Source organism: Notamacropus eugenii, chromosome 3 (genome assembly GCF_028372415.1).
Source record: "Notamacropus eugenii isolate mMacEug1 chromosome 3, mMacEug1.pri_v2, whole genome shotgun sequence".
NCBI classification, from domain to species: Eukaryota; Metazoa; Chordata; class Mammalia; order Diprotodontia; family Macropodidae; genus Notamacropus; species Notamacropus eugenii.
The window spans coordinates 168,076,390-168,095,697 of NC_092874.1; the positions used below are offsets into that span (position 1 = coordinate 168,076,390).

The following is a 19,308-nucleotide window of genomic DNA, read 5'->3' on the forward strand; positions in this document are numbered from 1 at the left end:
TTCCTGAGCTGGAAGTACAGAAACCTACACAAATAAATAAAAATGGGCATCAAAAAACACATTCTTAATTCACATCACCCTCTTCTCTGCTTTAATAAAAAAAAAAATTTCCTTTCTTTTCTTTCTTAAAAAAAAGTCTTTGTTGAGGCAAGAAAATCCCAAATGAACCATGGAAACATGTAATAGACTTGGAAAGACCTTAGCCTTCTGAGGACCACTCTTGGCAAGTTAACAGGCTGGGGACCACAAAGGGCAAGAGTCAGGAGACCCAGCCATGTGCAGTTGATTTTAGCTTCTCTGCAGGAAGTATACTGAATGAATTTTAGATTAGCCTCAACATTCTTCCCTGTCGCTACATACGGCTAAATACATGTACTGACCAAAGCGTGGACACTTGGAGAAGAGTAAGCTAAGAAAAGGCTCACAATCGTTTCAAAGCTGGTGCCTAAGGACAGAGAGAAGAGACTAAACAAAAAGCAATGGCACAGTTACACTAAGAAAACTTTACAACATCCTATAAAGTGTCACAGTCTTTGGTAGGAAAACAAACCAAAATAAAGAGACAGCCCTTCAGTAATCTTGATATTTAACAAAACAAAATATAAAATGCAGAATGGGCATGGCTCACACTCTAGCCGTTGCTGTTAGTTAGCCATGTTTGTGTTCACCCTCATCACCCTACACCACCAGAATTTATTTACTTTTCAAAAAAATTTTGAAGCTACCATTAAAATTCTAACTTGTGGTTGTAATCTAGCAAATCCTGCAGCAGAGAGTCTATGATGAAAAACAGTTGCCATAACAGTGTTCCCATAGCGACCCTCAAGGGACTAGTGCTGGCTCTCACACTCTGGACAGCTGGAAATTCTTATAGAAATATGCCGTGAGAAAGTATTTTTCAGTTTCAAGACTCCCAATACGGTGCCATTCCACAAATTTCTATGGGATAAAGTCATTCTGTCATGGGATTCAGTCAACTGGGACAAGTATGTTAGGGGGTGGGCCAGAGAGTGAGAAGGAAAGGGTCACTCAGGAGAGGCATAGGCCCACTCCACTATGTTCTCACTTAAACATCACAGTATCCCCATTAATAAATGAGCTGCTTTCACAGAAACAGCTCTCCTTTTACTATCACCAAAGAGCTTGTGTAGGAGTAAAATTATGGTGATAAGAATCCGAGGACTCACATCTACTCATGAAAATCACTGCAGAACTATCCTAATCATTCTCAGGATGTTAAATTCCTGTATAAATTATCACTTTCTTCCACAAGAAATAACAATTTTCTATAATCATTTATTTAGTTCAACAGCAAGGTCAACCTAAAGAGCCAGAGTAGATCAGAAAGCTACTAGAAATAAAAATAAGTTGCACTGTTATAAATTGCATTTCCTCTTCCACCAAATCTTTCTAGGAATTCACAGTGTACAGCAAATCACCACGATTTATTATTAATGACAGCTGTCTTCCTCAGTTTGTTTTCTCAAGACTCTCTTCTGCCTTCCTGAAAGATCTGGACTGTCCTTTGTCATCAATATTCAATTTTTTTTTTCTGGCTAAGACTTGTTTTCTTAATTTTTCCCCAAAGACTGAGATAATTAGCATTATTTCTAGACTGCCTCCTGTTTGGTGTTTTCATTTCAGTTCTAGTACAGAAGAACCCTGCTCCATCACTGAGCCTGACAGGGACATTCTTAGGATATCCGATAGATTACTTTTAAAGCAACATAACTGTTTTCCTAATTTAAATCAAAAAAGGGATAACTAGTATATTTCTCTCTAAAAAAGGGGAAAAGTACATATCTGCCAATTATGCCCAATACTTTCCTATCTCTAGGCATTGGCTCATCTGGATTCCTATCTGGAATGTTTTCCCGCTCTCCTCCTTTTCCTGTTGAATTTCTATCCATCCTTGAAAGAATCAAGTCAAATGATATATTCTTCAAGAAAACTTCCTCCTATCAAAACCAGCCTTCTTTGGGCAAAGCCACATATTACTTTGTTTTGCTCTTCAAATGCCCTTATGTAATATTCTCTATCACAGGTACTTGTGTTTCTGTTTTATCCCTCTAAGAGACTACACACAGGATAGAGACATATCTTTTCTAAACCTATCTCTCTCAACATAACAGACATTTTCTTTACCTGTGTAAAGGTACTTAAATAAGCGTTCACTGATTTATATATTAAATTACTGCCAATTCTCTTCAAGTGTTTAGAACAAGGGTCCTTAAAACCTACAGTTAGGGATTTTTAAAAATATATTTTGGAAACTATATTTCAATAATATAATACATAATCCTACATATTTTATTTCATGCATTTAAATCTTCTGAGAGGGTTTGTGTGTCCTGTTCCCCTCCCCCAACTCCAGATTTCCAAAGGAGTCCATGACACAAAAAAGGTTAAAAACTCTTGGCCAGAAATACTTGTGTGCCTGCACTCAAGCACTCAGCCTTCTCTAATTCCTGCTAAAACCTCTTTCTTCCTGACTTCTAAGTTAAATGAATGTGGAGCCAAGCATTTGTGACCCTTCCTACTCCAACTACTAAGGAGCCAGCAGTAGCTCATGAAAGTGCCTTGGCTATCCTCACCTAATTAATTAATATCCTATTTACATAACCTTCTAAACCAACCAATTCTTCTGTTTCTTCTACATTCAGTCATGTATCATAATCAATGACTGGACAGCACTGCACCTTGGGGGGTAACCTCTGCACAGGGAGAAATAAGAACAAATACTTATTTATCTGAGAATTTGGAACTAGGAAATACCATCATCAAGTGAACACTCAAGGTAACAAAAGCACCACCTGCTTTGCCCTCCGCTATTTGGTAGAACATGGCAGAAAGTCACAACTATATGACTAATTCACAGTGTATGGCAAGATCCTAGACAATCCTGGCCTAGGAAGACTAAAAGGTTTTTGAACCTTATCATTCTTTTGGCTGTGATACTCCATTTCCCACAGGGAACCTTCTAATTCATAATCTCATATGTAGAGATTACTAAATTTCTCTAGAAATTTTCATAGTAAGATATGCCCTAATTTTTAAAACATCCATTTCCTGATTATTTCAGCTTCTCTAAGATATTAACCCAAGAAAAATCTGAAGATCAGAAATCAAAGAAAAACAAATGAGTCACAAAATTAAAAGTCAAACCTCTAATGGAAGTCAGAAAAAAAAATCAGACACATTTAAGAAATTCAAATGTAACCAAGGGATACTGTATTTTGGGGGCAGTTGTTGAAAAGCTTTCCTCTATAAAACCATAATAATTATAACATGAATATTATAATATTTTACAGAAATAATTACAAGTCAACCTCAAATGTTTCCTTCTAATCATTTACCAACAACTTCCACATCTGATGGGAAAATGTTCAAAAGGAATCCCTCAATGACTGCTATCTGTGTACGTAAAGTGTCAAGGAAGAAACACTGGTGTTTTACTTTGAGACTGTTAAAAATCAAAATATGATTCAACAATCAAGAGTCTGCTGTCATATTTGATGCAAGAACCAGAGTTTGCTAAATAAACAAAGAAATGAATTTGGTAGAAAACTGCTGCTCCCAAAACTTGATTCCTTCTCTCTCTTGCATCTCTGGTAGCAGTTCCCCCAAAGCCACAGGTCTTAAGTTTCTTATTGTTCTACAGCTCCATGGAGAAGAGTTGTCATAGTGCATTGTACTCCACACATTTTGATGGGTCTGTTGAGAAGTGCTTCTGACAAATGGTCATTAATCTTTTCAAACCCTAAGAAAAGAAAATGGCAAAAATAAAAATAATTTTAAAAATATTTACATATTCATCATATAATAGTAATAATATGCTGCTCTGAAGTATAATCATTTGTACAATTTAAGCCCTCTCTTCAAGTTCTACTGAGATGCCTCATGGTGTGATGGTAACTGAGCTCTCCAAGGCTACACTAACAAAGCAAAAACCCTGGGGTCTTCACCAAGCTGGAAAGGCTTCAAACAAGGGCCCCGCAATGGACTGATTTTTGTGTGTTGTCCAAGGACAACGAAGCCCAGTTCCATTTAGACTTATTATGTAAGAATGAATTTGTTCTGCCAGGTTTGCAATCTATATTGATAGTACCCATACAGATCCATGGAGTACTAAGCAATAATTAAATTTCATATACTTCAAGTGTTCCTGATTTCACGTTACTAAAGCTTAAATGGCTATGACTATAAACAAAACAGAAAATCTGCTGGTTAACATCTGAGAACTTCATGGACGGTACACAGTGGGCTGTTGCTGTTTGGTAGTTTTTCAATTATGCCCAACTCTTCATGATCCCATTTGGGATTTTCTTGACAAAGATATTGGAATGATGTCCTTTCCTATGCTAGCTCATTTTACAGGTGAAGAAACAGGCAAATAAGATTAAGTGACTTTCCCAGAGTCACAGAGCCAGGAAGCATCTGAGACCAGAGTTGAACTCATGAAGATAAATATTCCTAACTCCAGACCTAGTACTCTACTCACTGTACCGTCTAATTGTCATGCAAAGTAGGTACTTACTGAATACAAACTAACCGAATCTGAGGGTGGAAAATAAAAGATTTTCTAAAAATGTATGGATTCATCATCCAAAGTCCCCTGTTTTAAAAGGTATCAAAAACATCATCACTAAGGACAGACATTTTATTCTTATCATCAAAATCAGCTAATTATTCAGACTCTTAATTTTACTGAAAAAACATAGGCACACAAATCTAGTCAAGGGAATTTACAGTTTTCCCTAACTAGAAGTAAACAGTAAAAAATATAAGGCTTTTGTTACTTCTACATTAATCATTAAACTCCAGCTAGGATTTAGCAGGTTCAGAAAATCTGACAAATTAAAATTTTCTAATTGTTAACTTTGTGATTTCTAAGCCAATTTTGAAATAATCACATTTAGAGGTTTTGTTTAATTATTTTTCAATTGATCTTCAAAAATAGATTTTTCCCAAAGAAACAAATGAAAAGAAAGGCTATTTAGAAATGAAACAATATGCTTTACTCCCATTTTCTCTTCTCCCTTTTGCTGCTCAGGTACTTGCTTTAAAATAAATAGCATTCCCTTCTCATAGCCTAGCTTCTCCTGAAGTGTAACTCTAATCCCATGTTTGCAAAATGTGATCTGTAGCCATGGAAATGAATGTGATATCATTAATTTGGCATCTTAAATCCCCTGAAGGAATAGGTAAGAAGAGAGTCACGGGGCTAAGAAAGAGAACACTCCTGATGAAAAATAAATAGCTTTAGTCAGCAGCAAAACATGACAAGAATTATTATGAGCAAATGAAAAGTAAATTGATGTAATTCTGCTGAATGTAATTTTCATTCCATTTTAACAGTGGATTTCTAAGGGCTTATTCCATGTGGTGAGGAGGATTTAAACTAACTAAACGGCCAATGATTTAAAAATATATACTCACATTTTGCCTGAAATTATCCTAATTCCCCAGAAACTGTAAAACTTTGACAACTTATGGCATAAATAGCTATGACAAAATATTACTATACCATTTTCAATATGGTTATATAGTACACAGTATAGGTCTTCAAAGGCTCATAATCAAAGCACACAACAGACTTATTAATCAAACACAGGCCAATGTCTTAAATTGGGCCAATCTACTCAGAATTTGACTGCCACATTATTTTTTTTAGACTTTAATTTTTTTATTATTACTTTTCTCAATATATTATTTATTTTTCAGTTCTTAATATTCACTTCCACAAGAATTTGAATTCAAAATTTTCTCCCCATCTCTCCCCACCCCCCACCACAGGACAGCATGCACCCCATTCACCCCTTCCCTCCAGTTTTTCCTCCCTTCTACTAACCACCCTTTTTTTCATCCACCTTCCACTCTATTTTCCTGTAGGGAAAAATAGATTTCTATACTCCATTGCCTGTAATTTCCAGTTACATGCTAAAACAATTTTTAAAGCTTTGAATTCCATATTCTCTCCCTTCCTCCCCACCCACCCTCATTGAGAAAACAAGCAATTCAACATAGGTTATACATGTGTAACAATGCAAAGCACTTCCATAATAGTTATGTTGTAAAAGACTAACCACCTTTCCCTCTGTCCTATCCTGCCCTTCATTTAATCCATTCTCTCCCTTGACCTGTCCTCCCACAACAGTGTTTGCTTCTGATTATCCCTTTCCCCAATTTGCTGTCCCTTCTATTATCTTCCCTCTTCCATCTCTTTCCCCCTTGCCTTCCTCCAGGGAAAAATAGATTTTCATATCCAATTGAGTGTGTGTTATTCCTTCCTTAGGTTAATTCCCATGAGAGCAAGACTCAATTATTTCCTTTATCTCCTCCCTCTTCTCATCCATTGTAAAAGCTCTTTCTTGCCTCTTTTATGTGAGATGATTTGCTACATTCTACCTCTCCCTTTCTCTTACTCCTAGTACATTCCTTTCAACAGTAAATTTTATTTTTTTCCAGGTATTCTCCCTTCATATTCAGCTTACCCTGTGCCCTCTGTCTATGTATACAGATACACATACATCCATGTACATATACATATCTACATATACATATTCCCTCTAACTACTATAATACTGAAAAAGGTCTCATGAGTTTCAAATAACATTTTTCCACGTAAGAATATAAACAGTTCAACTTTAATGAGTTCCTTAAGGCTTCTCTTTCCTGTTTACCTTTTCATGTTTCTCTTGATTCTTGTATTTGAAAAGCCAAATTTTCTATTCAGCTCTGGTCTTTTCAATAAGAATGTTTGGAAGTCCTCTATTTCATTGAAATTCCTTTTTTTTCCCTGAAGTATTATACTCAGTTTTGCTGAGTAGGTGATTCTTGGTTTTAATCCTACCTCCTTTGACCTCTGGAATATCATATTCCAAGCCCTTCGATTCCTTACTGCAGAAGCTGATAAATCCTGTGTTATCCTGATTATATTTCCACAGTACTTGAACTGTTTCTTTCTGGCTACTTGTAATATTTTCTCTTTGACCTGGGAACTCTGGAATTTGGCTACAATATCCCTAGAAGTTTTTCTTTTGCGATCTCTTTCAGGAGGTGATCAGTGAATTTTTCCATTTCTATTTTGCCTACTAGTTCTAGAATATCAGGGCAGTTTTCTTTGATAATTTCTTGGAAGATGATGGCTAGGCTCTTTTTTTGATCATGGTTTTCAAGTAGATCAATAATTTTTAAATTATCTCTCCTGGATCTATTTTCCAGGTCAGTTGTTTTTCCAACGAGATATTTCACGCTGTCTTCAACTTTTTTCATTCTTTTGGTTCTGTTTTATAATTTCTTGGTTTCTCATAAAGTCATTAGCTTCCATCTGCTCCATTCTAATTTTTAAAGAACTATTTCTATAGTGAGCTTTTAAACCTCCTTTTCCATTTAGCCAATTCTGCTTTGTAAAGCATTCTTCTCCTCACTGGCTTTTTGGACCTCTTTTGCCATTTGGATTAGTCTATTTTTAAAGGTGTTATTTTCTTCAGCATTTTTTTGGATCTCCTTTAGCAAGTTGTTGACTTCTCATGATTTTCTTGCATCTCTCTCATTTCTCTTCTCAATTTTTCCACCACCTCTCAACTTGATTTTCAAAATCCTTTTTGAGCTCTTCCATGGCCTGAGACCACTGAATATTTTTTTTTGGAGGTTTTGCCTTGACTTTGATGCCTTCCTCTGATGGTATGCATTTGTTCTTCCTCATCCAAAAGGCTAGAAGAAAATACCTTTTCACTCATAAAGTAACCTTCTATAGTCTTATCTCCCCCTCCCCGCTTTTTGGCCATTTTTCCAGTCAGTTACTTGTCTTTTGAGTCCTTTGTCAAGTGGAGGGTATACTCTAGGGACCTATAAGTTCTCAGTTCCTCCAAGGTGGCACAATCAAGGGAGAGGAGTTTACTCTTCTCCTGGCCTGCACTCTGGTCTGTGAGCAACCACAAACCCCTTTTCTATCCAGGATCTGCAAATAGGATTCTCTCTCCACAGCCACCACCAACTCTACCACACCAGCACCAGTGCTTCTCCTCACCCCCCCAGGACCTCCACTCAGGACTGAGATCCAGATCAGCAGCTCAATTTCCCCAGGGTCTTTAGGTCTAGGCTCCAAAAGCAAACGCTGCTGCCGCAGTGACTGCCACCACCCTGGGGCCGGGGCTGGGGAGAGGCCCACACTCCTCTCTCTCCCAGGTGAAAAAGCTCTCTCACTGACTTTTGTAGCTGTCTTTGGCATTTATGGGTTGAGAAATCTGGGGACCACAGCTGCTACCTGTGATTCCACACCCTGAAGCCTGCTCCAGTCCTGTCCCTGCCTTGCTGCGCAGCCAAGGCTGGGCTGCCCTCTACTCTGAGTTCAGAGCGATAGACCTTTCCTGTTGGCCTCCCAGGCTGTCTTGGGCTGAAAAATCTCTTTCACTCTGTAGTTTTGTGGCTTCTCCTGCTCTAGAATTTATTTAGAGTCATTTTTTTACAGGTATTTTATGGGCTATGGGGGGAAGAGAAAGGGCAGGTCCATCCTTCTACTCCGCCTGATTGCCACATGATTTGAGACCATTTCTTACTCAGTAAAACAATGAGGCATAAGTTTACTAGTAGACATTTCCTTACATGTTTTTCACAAGAAGCTAAGTAATTAGAGCTTATAAGAAATACAAAGCAGCAAAAACTGGTGTCATCATTCTAAAATGTTTAACAGTGTAAAAATTCTAAGTCACTATCTTTCTCAATTTTTTGCTTGATAGAAGCATTACCAAAAGAATGACATCACTTTCTGTTAACTATGATATCCTTAAAATCTATAAACATATCAAATAAGATAAGATTTTGCTTATCTCCATGAATGGTAGTAAGTAAAACAGGTTATATTTTATGCTGGCTAATGCAAAATTAGGGTTCATCTTTCACCAAACTATCTATGCCTGAAAAATAACCCTAAATGTGTTCTAAAAACTACCTCTATTAACTCAACTCCAACTTTCTTTTGGAATTGTAAAAGAACAAGGTTTTACTGAAACCAGGCTACAACCACCACATTAGTGTGTCTTAAGTTTCTTTTTATCAAACTAACACTAGAGAATGTAGCTTAAGGGAAGTATGTTTTCCTGGAATCCAGAACTGGAAGAACTTTCAGAAGCAGTCTAAACCACACTAAATCTTCTGACACACTGCTTATAAGTGCTCATTCAGCCTGTCTGAAATACTCTAGGAAATTCATTACATCCTAATATAGGCCTTTCCATTTTGAGTTACCTCTTTTGTTTAGGAAATTTATCCTTACGTTAATCTAAAACCTGTCTTCCTGCAATTTCCATGTACTACTCCTATTTCAATCCTCTGGGATCAACTCAAATTACCCTCTTCCATAGGACCCATGCAGTGGGATTTGAAGAGTAGTATTTCTAGAGAGGTCCTAATTAATGTATGCCTTCATATATGTATGTAAATCTTCTAATTTCCAGTTCCTTCATATGGCCCTCATATCACATGGGGCCTAGCTCTTTCACCATCCTGATCACCCTTCTCTTGATGTATTTCAGTTTGGCAATAATATTCTCAAAGTATATATTCTTATAAATGAACAAAATACTCCAAATATGGTTTGACCATGGGAAAGTACCTCAAGGCTATCACCTCCTTAATTCTGGAACCTATCTTCAATTAAGGCCCAAGATTATACTGACCTTTGGGGGCATCAAATTACTGACCCACACTGAGCTTACAATCCACTATGTAGCTTTCATAAAAATTATCATCTAGCCATGCTGCCCGTTATCTTGTATTTGGGCAATTTATTTCTTAAAAAAAAAAAAAAAGTAGATCTTTACACTTATCTTTATTCAGTACAAATTTCTAGCCCGTTGACATTTTTAAATACTTGCTGTCTTTCAACATTTTAGCTTGTCTCTCCCTCCAAGCTTCGTGTCACCTGTCAGTTTAACTAATATACCATATATGCCTTTGTCCAAATCACTAATTTTAAAAAAAGTGCGCAAAGAATTGAGTGAAGGTTCTGGGGCACTCCACTGGAAATATCCTTCTGCATCAGAAGTTCTTAAACTTCTTTTATGTCATTGCCCCTTCAGCAGTCTGGTGACCCCTTCTTGGCATAATGTGTTTAAGTGCATAAAATATATGGAGTTACAATGGAAACTTGCAATTAATGAAAATAAAGATGTAACTTCTTCCTATCCAAATCCAAAAGCCTACTGAAATCTATCCACAGACTCCCAGGTGGCATACAGACTCCAGATTAATAACCCCCATTCTACGTGATACTAATCTTTTCATTACTACTTTTTGTCCAGCCATTCAACCATGAAAAAACAGACCTAACCATACTAACATTTAGTCTACACCTTTAAGAGAATCTACAAGGATATTATAAAAGGCTCCATCAAGTATCTTTCTGAATTCCAGATATACTCATGGCTATGGAATTCCTGTGAGCTACCAGTATAGTTATCCTATCAAAAAGGAAAAGAGAAATAGATGTAACTTGTTCTTGTTGAAACCATGCTGCCTTTTAGTGATCATCTGCTTCCTTTTCAAAATGCTCACAAACTATTCCAGGAATCAGTCAGACTTACAGGACTAAAGTTTCAAAAATCTCTCTTCTTTCCTTTTATGAAAATAGGAGCCATATTTTCCTCTTTCCGATCCTGCAACACCTCTTTTCTTCTCCAAGATTTTTCAAGATTTTCTAAGACATCTCATTAATCACACTGACAACATTTTAAAATTAGTAAAACTATTTCTTATTACTAGGCATCCCAAATAATTCTAGCACTTCACAATATACTACTAAAGGTGAAAAATAAGAACCACTTAGCAGTATATCCTAACAACATGAAGAAGTCTTTAGGTGAATCACATAAATCACATATTCAAAACAACCTCAATAATAATAGCAACTTAAGTCACAATACAATTTACAACACCTTGCAACAACCTTTAGAGGTATTATTTTACAGACTGAAAACTGTCAAAGGACTTGCCCACAGTGATATAGCCAATGTTGATATTAGGCTCAAACCCAGCTTTGCTGAGTCCAAATTCAGTGGTCTTTCTATTTGCCTGTGATGTCTAAAGATTAGGCTGAAAGACTGAGATGTAACTATTGCGTCTCCCTCCATACTTCTACTTTAAGGATATTAATCTACAATGTGACATTCACCTATAAGTAATTCAGTGCAACAATTTAGGATATTCTCTAAAACACAAAAATGATTAAGCTTACACCATACTTGCTGGATATTTAAAAAATTTTCTGACACAAAGGCGCAAACATTCATTTTTAGCCCCAACATTAATTAACCTAACATTACTTGCACAATCAATCAATCAACAAACATTTATTAAGCAAGTACTAAGTGCCAGGCACCATAGTAGGTGTTATGGAAGACCCATGGATGCTCCTAGCATTAGCTTCAGGAGGAAGTCTTTCAGCACAGTATATCACTAAAATCAAATTCTTCTGAGTAAAAGCCATGCTAGCATTTAATTGACAAAATAACCATTCATGTAACTGCTATGGATATAAAAATTTCCTGGGGAGCCAGCAGATGCAGGTATTTCCACACATCTGTAAGTGAAAAGGTCCCACTACAAAAATTAAGTGCTTAAAAAACACTGCACATATGGAAAGCATACTGGAAAATTTTATTCCATAAGATGAAAATTGATAGCTTGGGACAGACTAAAACTGTTCCTACAGTTTCTAGAATGAAATAAGATGATGTGTTAATTTTTTTGTTGTTGTTACTATTTTTTACAGATGAATATGCTTTCATTTCCAAAACTGATCATGCAAGATAGTGGAGTAACAGAAAGAAGGCACCTGAATTTCCCCCAATTTCCCTCTAAACAACTTTATAATAATGCCTCAAACTGAATTTTGGAGCACCAGAACCAACAAAAGATCAAGTGAAAGAGGTCAGCAAGAAAGGTTTGTCTCATTAGAGTAGTGGCTGGTCTGGAGTACAGCAAAGACCCTGCCATAGGGCAAGCAGCAGACCTTGGAAGCAGCTGCATCAGCAACAGTTTGAAGAACTCTCAGCCCACAGATGGGAAACCAACTGGACAACTGGTCCAAAAGAGATTACAGGAGACCCTTTGCTGGTGCTCAGTTCAGGGCCCTGTTGTATTACCCGTACAGTTCCAAGATGGCAGTCCCAGGATAAACAGGAACACTAGCACTTGTGGGCACAGGAAACATTTTCAGGGCAGATAAGAGTGTTTATGGTTACTTGCAAGGGAGTAAGGGCCCTAGTCACAGTTCCAGGGAGAAAAGAGTGCTAGAACTTGTAGCTCTAGGGGAAGAAGGTCAATTCCTGGGTAAAGACCATAATACAGACTAGGAAAGCAGTGACCACACTTCTCCTTAAACTAAACCACTTTGAAAACAACAAAAAATCTATGGACCTTCAGAAAAGAGCAACACACGCACACGCACACGCACACACACACACACACACACACACACACACCCCTGAAGCAGCAAACAAAACAACAACAAAAATCTGACCATAAAGAGTTATTACTAAAGTGATAGAGAAAATCAAGACACAAACTCAGAAAAAAACCATCTCAAATAAGCTACAAGATGTCCCCCCCCTCCCCCCAAAAAAGCTACAAGCAAGTTCTCAAAGAAAAATGTGAACAGGACACTAGTCCAACCAGAACTCCTGAAAAACCTCAAAAGGTATTTTTAAAAATCAAGTAAGAGAGATATGGGAAAAACTGGAAAAAGGAAATGAGAGAGAAGCAAGAAAATTATGAAAAGAGAGTGAACACTTGGTAAAAGAGGCACCAAAAAATATTGCAAAAAATAACACCTTAAAAAACAGAATTGGCCAAATGGAAAAGAGGCACAAAAAATTTACTGAAGAGAAGAATTTCTTAAAAAGCAGAATCAGCCAAATGGAAATAAGGACACAAAAGATGACTGAAGGGAAAAAAAATCCTCATAAATTAGAACTGAACAAGTAGAAGCTAATGACTCATGAAGCATCAAGAAATAAAATCAAAAGAATGAAAAAATAAAAGATGTGAAACATCTGACTGGAAAAACAAGTGACCTGGAAAACAGATCCAAGAGAGATCATTTAAGAATTAATGGACTGAGACCCATGATCTAAAAAAAAAACAAAAACAAACCTAGACAGCATATTTCAAGATATTATCAAGGAAAACTGTCTTGATATTCTAGAACCAGAGGGTAAAATAAAAATTGAAAGAATCCACTGATAACCTCCTGAAAGAGATTCCAAACTAAAAAGTCCCAGGAATACTACAGCCAAATTCTAGAGGCCCTAGATCAAGGAGAAAATATTGCAAGGATACAAAAAGAAACAATTCAAATATCATGGAGCCACATTCAGGATCAAACAAGATTTAGTAGCTTCCACATGAACAGAGCAGAGGGCTTGGAAATATGATATTCCAGAAGGCAAAAGAGCTAGGATTACAACCAAGAATAACATACTCAGCAAAACTGAAATCCTTCAGGGGAAAAAATGGACATTTAATGAAATAGAGTACTTTCAAAAACGAGAAGCGAATAGAAAACCTGACACAATACTCAAGAGAAGGATAAAAAGGTAAAATGAATGAGAAATCATGAGGGATTCAATAAGGTTCGTAGTTTATATCCCTATATGGAAAGCTAATCATTGTAATTCCTAAGACCTTTATCATTATTATCCTAAGAACTATATATCATTATCAAGATACATAGAGGGCACAGGTTTGAGTTGATTACAATGGGATTATTTCAAAAAAATAAAATTAAGGGAGAAGACATGCACTGGAAGAAGGAGGAAGAAAGAAGAAGAATGAGGAAAATTATCTCACAAAAAAGGGATGCAAAAAGAAGAGCTTTTACAGTTCAGAGTAAGATGGGGGTTGGGGATTAGCAGACAATGCTTGAGCTGTACTCTCTTCAGAATGGGCTCAAAAGTTAGAATACCATACACACTCAGCTGGGTATAGATATCTATCTTACCCTACAGGAAGATAATAAGAGGATAGGCAGAAGCTGGTAGAAAGGAGGGTAGATTAAGAGAGAGTGGTCAGAAGCAAAACAGAATTTTTGAGGAGGGATAAAATAAAAACAGAAAGAGAGGGAGAAGGATAAACAGAGAAAAAATAGGATGAAGGGTAATATACAGTCATCATAACAATGAATGTGAATGGGATGAACTCCCCAGAAAAGGGGAGATAGGAGAATGGATTAAAAATAGCAGAATGGATTAAAAATCAGAATCCAACAATAAGTTGTTTACAAGAAAAACACTTGAGAGACAGAGTAAAAACAGGGGCTGGAACAGAACCTATCATGTTTCAGATGAAGTTAAAAAAAAGGCAGGGATAACAATCAGATTCTCAGACAATGCAAAAGCAAAAACAGACCTAATTAAAAGAGATAAACAGATAAGTCAAAAGGTCCTATAGACAATGAAGTAATATCAATACTAATGTACCAAGTAGCATAGCATACAAATTCTTAAAGGAAAAGAAAAATGAGTTACAGGAGGAAAGAAACAATAAAATTGTTCTAGTGGGAGGCCTCAACTTTCCCCTTTCAGAACTACATAAATCTAACGATAAAAAAAACAAGAAAGCTAAGGAGATAAACAAAATTTTAGAAAAGTTAGATATAATAGACCTCTGGAGAAAATTGAATGGGATTTGAAAGAATTATACTTTTTTCTCAGTTGTAAATGGTCCTTTGACAAAAACTGACAATTATTAGGGCATAAATACCTCACAATCAAATGTAGAAAAGCAGAAATATTAAATGTACTCTTTTCAGAACATAATGTAATAAAAACAATTCAATAAAGGGGCTTTGGAAACAGATTACAATTAATTGGAAACTAAATAATCTAATTCTAAAGAATGGATCAAAGAACAAATCACAGAAACAAGCGATAATTTCATTAAAGAAAATGACAACAATGATACAAGGTTCCAAAATTTGTGGGATGCTGCCAAGGCAGAAAAGTTAGAGAAATAATAAATTTAAAATTCCCAATTAAATACCAAAATGGAAATCTTGGGGAAAAAAAAGGTAAGGTTAGTAAAATTTAAAGTTTTTTTAAAAAATTAATAAATAAAACTAGCAGCTGGTTTTATGCAAAAACCAACAAAATAGATAATCCATTGGTTAATTTGATTAAAGAAAAAAAGAAGCCAAATTACCAGCATCAAAAATGGGGTGAATTCACTGCTAATGAAGAGGAAATTTAAACAATTATTAGTTCAATAAATCAGAAAACCTAAGTAAAATGAACAAATATTTACAAAAATATTAATTACCCAGATTAACTGATAAGGGAATCAAATACTTAAATAACTCTATCATAGAAAAAGAAACTGAACAAGCCATCAATGAGCTCCCTAAGAAAAAATCCCTAAAATGAGCTAAATTTACAAGTGAATTCTATCAAACATTTAAGGAAAAATTAATCCCAATACTACACAAATTATTAGGAAAAACAGGCAAAGAAGGTGTTCTATCAGTTTCTTTTTATGAGACAAATATGGAACTGTCACCTAAACCAGGAAGAACAAAAACAGAGAAACTAAGGAAGAACTTCCTTAATGAATATTTATGCAAAAATCTTATATAAAATACTAGCAAGGTGATTACAGCAATATATCACTAAGACCATACATTATGATCAATGGGAATTTATGCCAGAAATACAGGGGATATCAATAACAAAAACAACAAAAATTATAAAACTATACCAATAGATGCAGAAAAAGCTTCTGACAAAATATAACACTCATTCCTATTAAAGAATATTAAAAAGCACAGGAATAAATGGAGTCATTTCAAAAATGGTAAGTAGCACCTATCTAAAACCAAAAGCAAATATTATCTATAATTGAGATAAATGAAGCCTTCCCAATAAGATGAAGTATGAAGCAGGGATGCCCATCATCCCCACTATTATTTAATATTGTACTAGAAATGCTAGCTACAGCAATAAGAAAAAGAAATGGAAGGAATCAGAATAGGCAGTAACAAAACAAAACTATTACTCTTTGCAGACATGTAATAGTATACTTAGAGAATCAACTGAAAAACTAGTTGAAATAATTAACCATTTCAGCAAAGTGGCAGGACGGAAATAAACCCACATAAATCATCACCATTTCTACATACTATAGACAAAACCCAGAAGGAACAGATAGAAAAATTCCATTTAAAATAACTGAAGACAACGCAAAATACTTGGGAGTCTAAGACAAATGCAGGAAGTATATGAACACAATTACAGAATAGTTTTCACGTACATTGTTCACACACATATCTAAACAATTGGAGAAATATTAATTGCTCATGGGTAGGCCAAGCCAAAATAATAAAAATGACAATTCTGCCTACATTTACTCATTGCCATACCAACCAAATAATAATAAAATTCATCTGGAAGAACAAAAACTTAAGAATATCAAGAGAATCACTGGAAAAGAAATGTGAAGGATAATGACTTAGCAGCACCAGATCTCAACTGCATTACTAAAGCAGTAATCATAAAAAATAAATCTGGTACTGACTAAGAAATAAAGGAGTGGATGAGTTCAAAAGATTAGGTACATAACACTGAGGACAAGAACTCAGCATCTGACAAAAAATGCTGGGAAAAATGGAAAGAAGTTTGGGAGAAACTAGATACAGACCAAGATCTCACAACATATAACCAAAATAGTTACATAATTTAGACATAAAGGGTGATATCATAAGCCTATTGGAGGCTATGGAATATTTTACCTGTCAGGTCTATGGATAAGAGAAAAATTTGTGACCAAATAAGAGAGAGAAGAACATTATGGGATATAAAATAGATAATTTTAATCACATGAAATTAAAAAAGGTTTGCACAAACAAAACCAGTGAAGCCAAGATTAGAAGAAAAGCAGGTTACTGGGGAACAAAATTTTATACCAAGTTTTTGTGACAAATGCCTCTCAAACATATGGAGACTGAATCAAGTTAGTAAGAATATCAGTCATTCCCCAATTGATAAATGGTCAAAGGATATGAAAAGGCAATTTTCAGAAGAAGAAATCAGAGCTGCCTACAGACATATGAAAAAGTGCTCTAAATTACTACTGAGTAGAAAAATGCAAATTAAAACAATTCTCAGGTACCATCTTACATCCAGGAGACTAGATAACATAACAGAAAATGCTGGAGGGAATGTGGAAAAATAGGGACACTACTGCACTGTTAGTGGAACTGCGAACTGATTCAATCATTCTAGAGAGCAATTTGGAACTATGCCCACAGTGATAGAAAACTGTGCACATCTTTTGACCCGGCAAAACTACTACTAACTGTTCTGTATTCCAGAGAGATAAAAGGAAAAGAACCTATGCATACATATTTATTGCAGCCCACTTTGTGGTGGCAAAGAATTAGAAATTGAGGAGAGGCCCATCAATCGGGAAATGGCTGAACAAATTACAGTATATGATTGTGATGGAATACTATTGTGTTATAAGAAATGAGTAGAAGGCTTTCTAAAAAACCTGGAAAGACTTACATGAACTGATACAAGTGAAGTGAGCAAACCAGAACACTGTACACAATAACAGCTGTGAATGACTTAGCTATTCTCAGAAACACCAGGATCAAAGACAACTCCAAAGGACTTAAGATGAAAAGTGCTAACCTCTTCCAGAGAAAAAACTTGAGTCTCAATGCAGATTGAAACATAACTTCTTTTAACAACTTTATTATCCTTGGGTTTTTTGATCTGTGTTTTCTTTTGCAACAAGGCTAACATGGAAATATTTCGCATGAATGCACCTGTATAATTTTTATCAAATTGCTTGCCTTCTTGAGGAGGAGGAGGGCAATACAGGAAAGGGAGAATTTGGAACTCAACATTTAAAAAAAAGAATGTTAAAAAATTTTTTTACATGTAATTAAAAAAAAATAAAAATAGTAAGTTAATCACTTCCCTGAATAAAGCAGCATAAGAACATCTGACCTACTTAGGTAAGATGATGAAATATTTTTGTCCAAATGATTATAGATTTAATTCACTAAGATTTTGCAGTGTAATAGAGAGTGGTCTGATTGCTCTCTGTCACCACTTATGTGGGTTAGAAAAAGTTTTGTGCTTAGTGACAAGAGTATAGTTACTCATGCAGTATCCCAATGTAAACTAGCAACTCACCTTTTCTCTAAGTGTGACTAACAGAGGTACTGGCATAATCCTGAGTGAATATGCCAAAACCTGAAATATGGATGGGAAATACCTGTCACAAAATGCTGCAATGGCTTTTTTATTTTGGAATACAAAGACTTAAGGTCATAGAGATCTTAACTTGCTAAAAGACTTGTTGACAATTTTTCTTTTGTTAATGCATATTAAAGAATTATACTAATATTTTATACATGACCTGTTACCTTGATATAGGGCAAAAAATACTTATTTTAGTTATTAAATTCAGGTTTGTTTTTTTTTAAATATAAGCTTTTACCAGAATCGCTAAGAAATACACAATTACCTGTCAGGATCAAAGACTAGAAGGAATATTAGGGATCATCTAGTCCAATATCCTCATCTTACGGATGATAAAATGACTTGCCCAATGTCATATAAAACACATGTGGCAGAGCCAGGATCTGAACTCCATTCCTCTCTCTACAGTTTCAGTGTACTTTCTACTACCCCAGAATGCCTCCCAGGACCCCAAGAGCTAAGCCAGAAAAAAAGGAGAGATGCTGAAATTGATTTCACAATAATTTAACTATTCACATAGTCACAAGAGTTGAATCAATTTCAACATTTCTCTTTCTTCCTGCATACCTCTGAGGGTCTAATGCATAGGGTAATACCTCAAATGGCAAAAGAGAATAAAAAAGGAAAAGTCTGAATGCCTGAAAAACACAAACCTAATTTATGGTCAGTCTGTGAAACAAAAGTTGACTATAATGTGTGTAAAATATTTTTTAACAGAATTCTGAGAAATAAAGGAATGTGTTTTGCTTCGCAAAATGAACAAAGCCCCTGAAACTACTATTGCAAAATTTTACCTAAAACCATAAAATTCTAACTGGAATCATTATAAAATTAGTTCTGGACTTATGAATAGTTAATAGATATCTATACCTTATTTATTTGTTCTAAATGATTATAAAATAAATTCTTACAGTGAATTTAATTTTGAGAAAATGAAGAGTTTTACTGTACTTAATATGTAGGTTGTCTAGAAATGGAAAGTTATTGCTATATATTCTGAATCCTCTCCTACATTCTGCCTGTGCATGACATTTTTTCTTTT

At 35.5% G+C, this 19,308-nt stretch overlaps 1 protein-coding gene across 5 annotated transcripts in view; it reads right to left on the minus strand.

Moving 5' to 3' along the window:
- Window positions 1-3,208: 3,208 nt before the first annotated feature.
- Window positions 3,209-19,308, minus strand: part of PRPF18 (pre-mRNA processing factor 18) — a 120,240-nt gene continuing 104,140 nt past the window's right edge. For 3 of the 5 annotated variants that reach the window (XM_072653287.1, XM_072653284.1, XM_072653286.1), the window contains one exon: window positions 3,209-3,760. In XM_072653287.1, coding sequence (XP_072509388.1) covers window positions 3,680-3,760 — 81 coding nt within the window. In that variant the 3' untranslated portion in view covers window positions 3,209-3,679. Of the gene's footprint in view, window positions 3,761-11,629; window positions 18,258-19,308 lie in introns of those variants that run through there. The other 2 variants (XM_072653285.1, XM_072653283.1) reach the window with 1 other exon arrangement.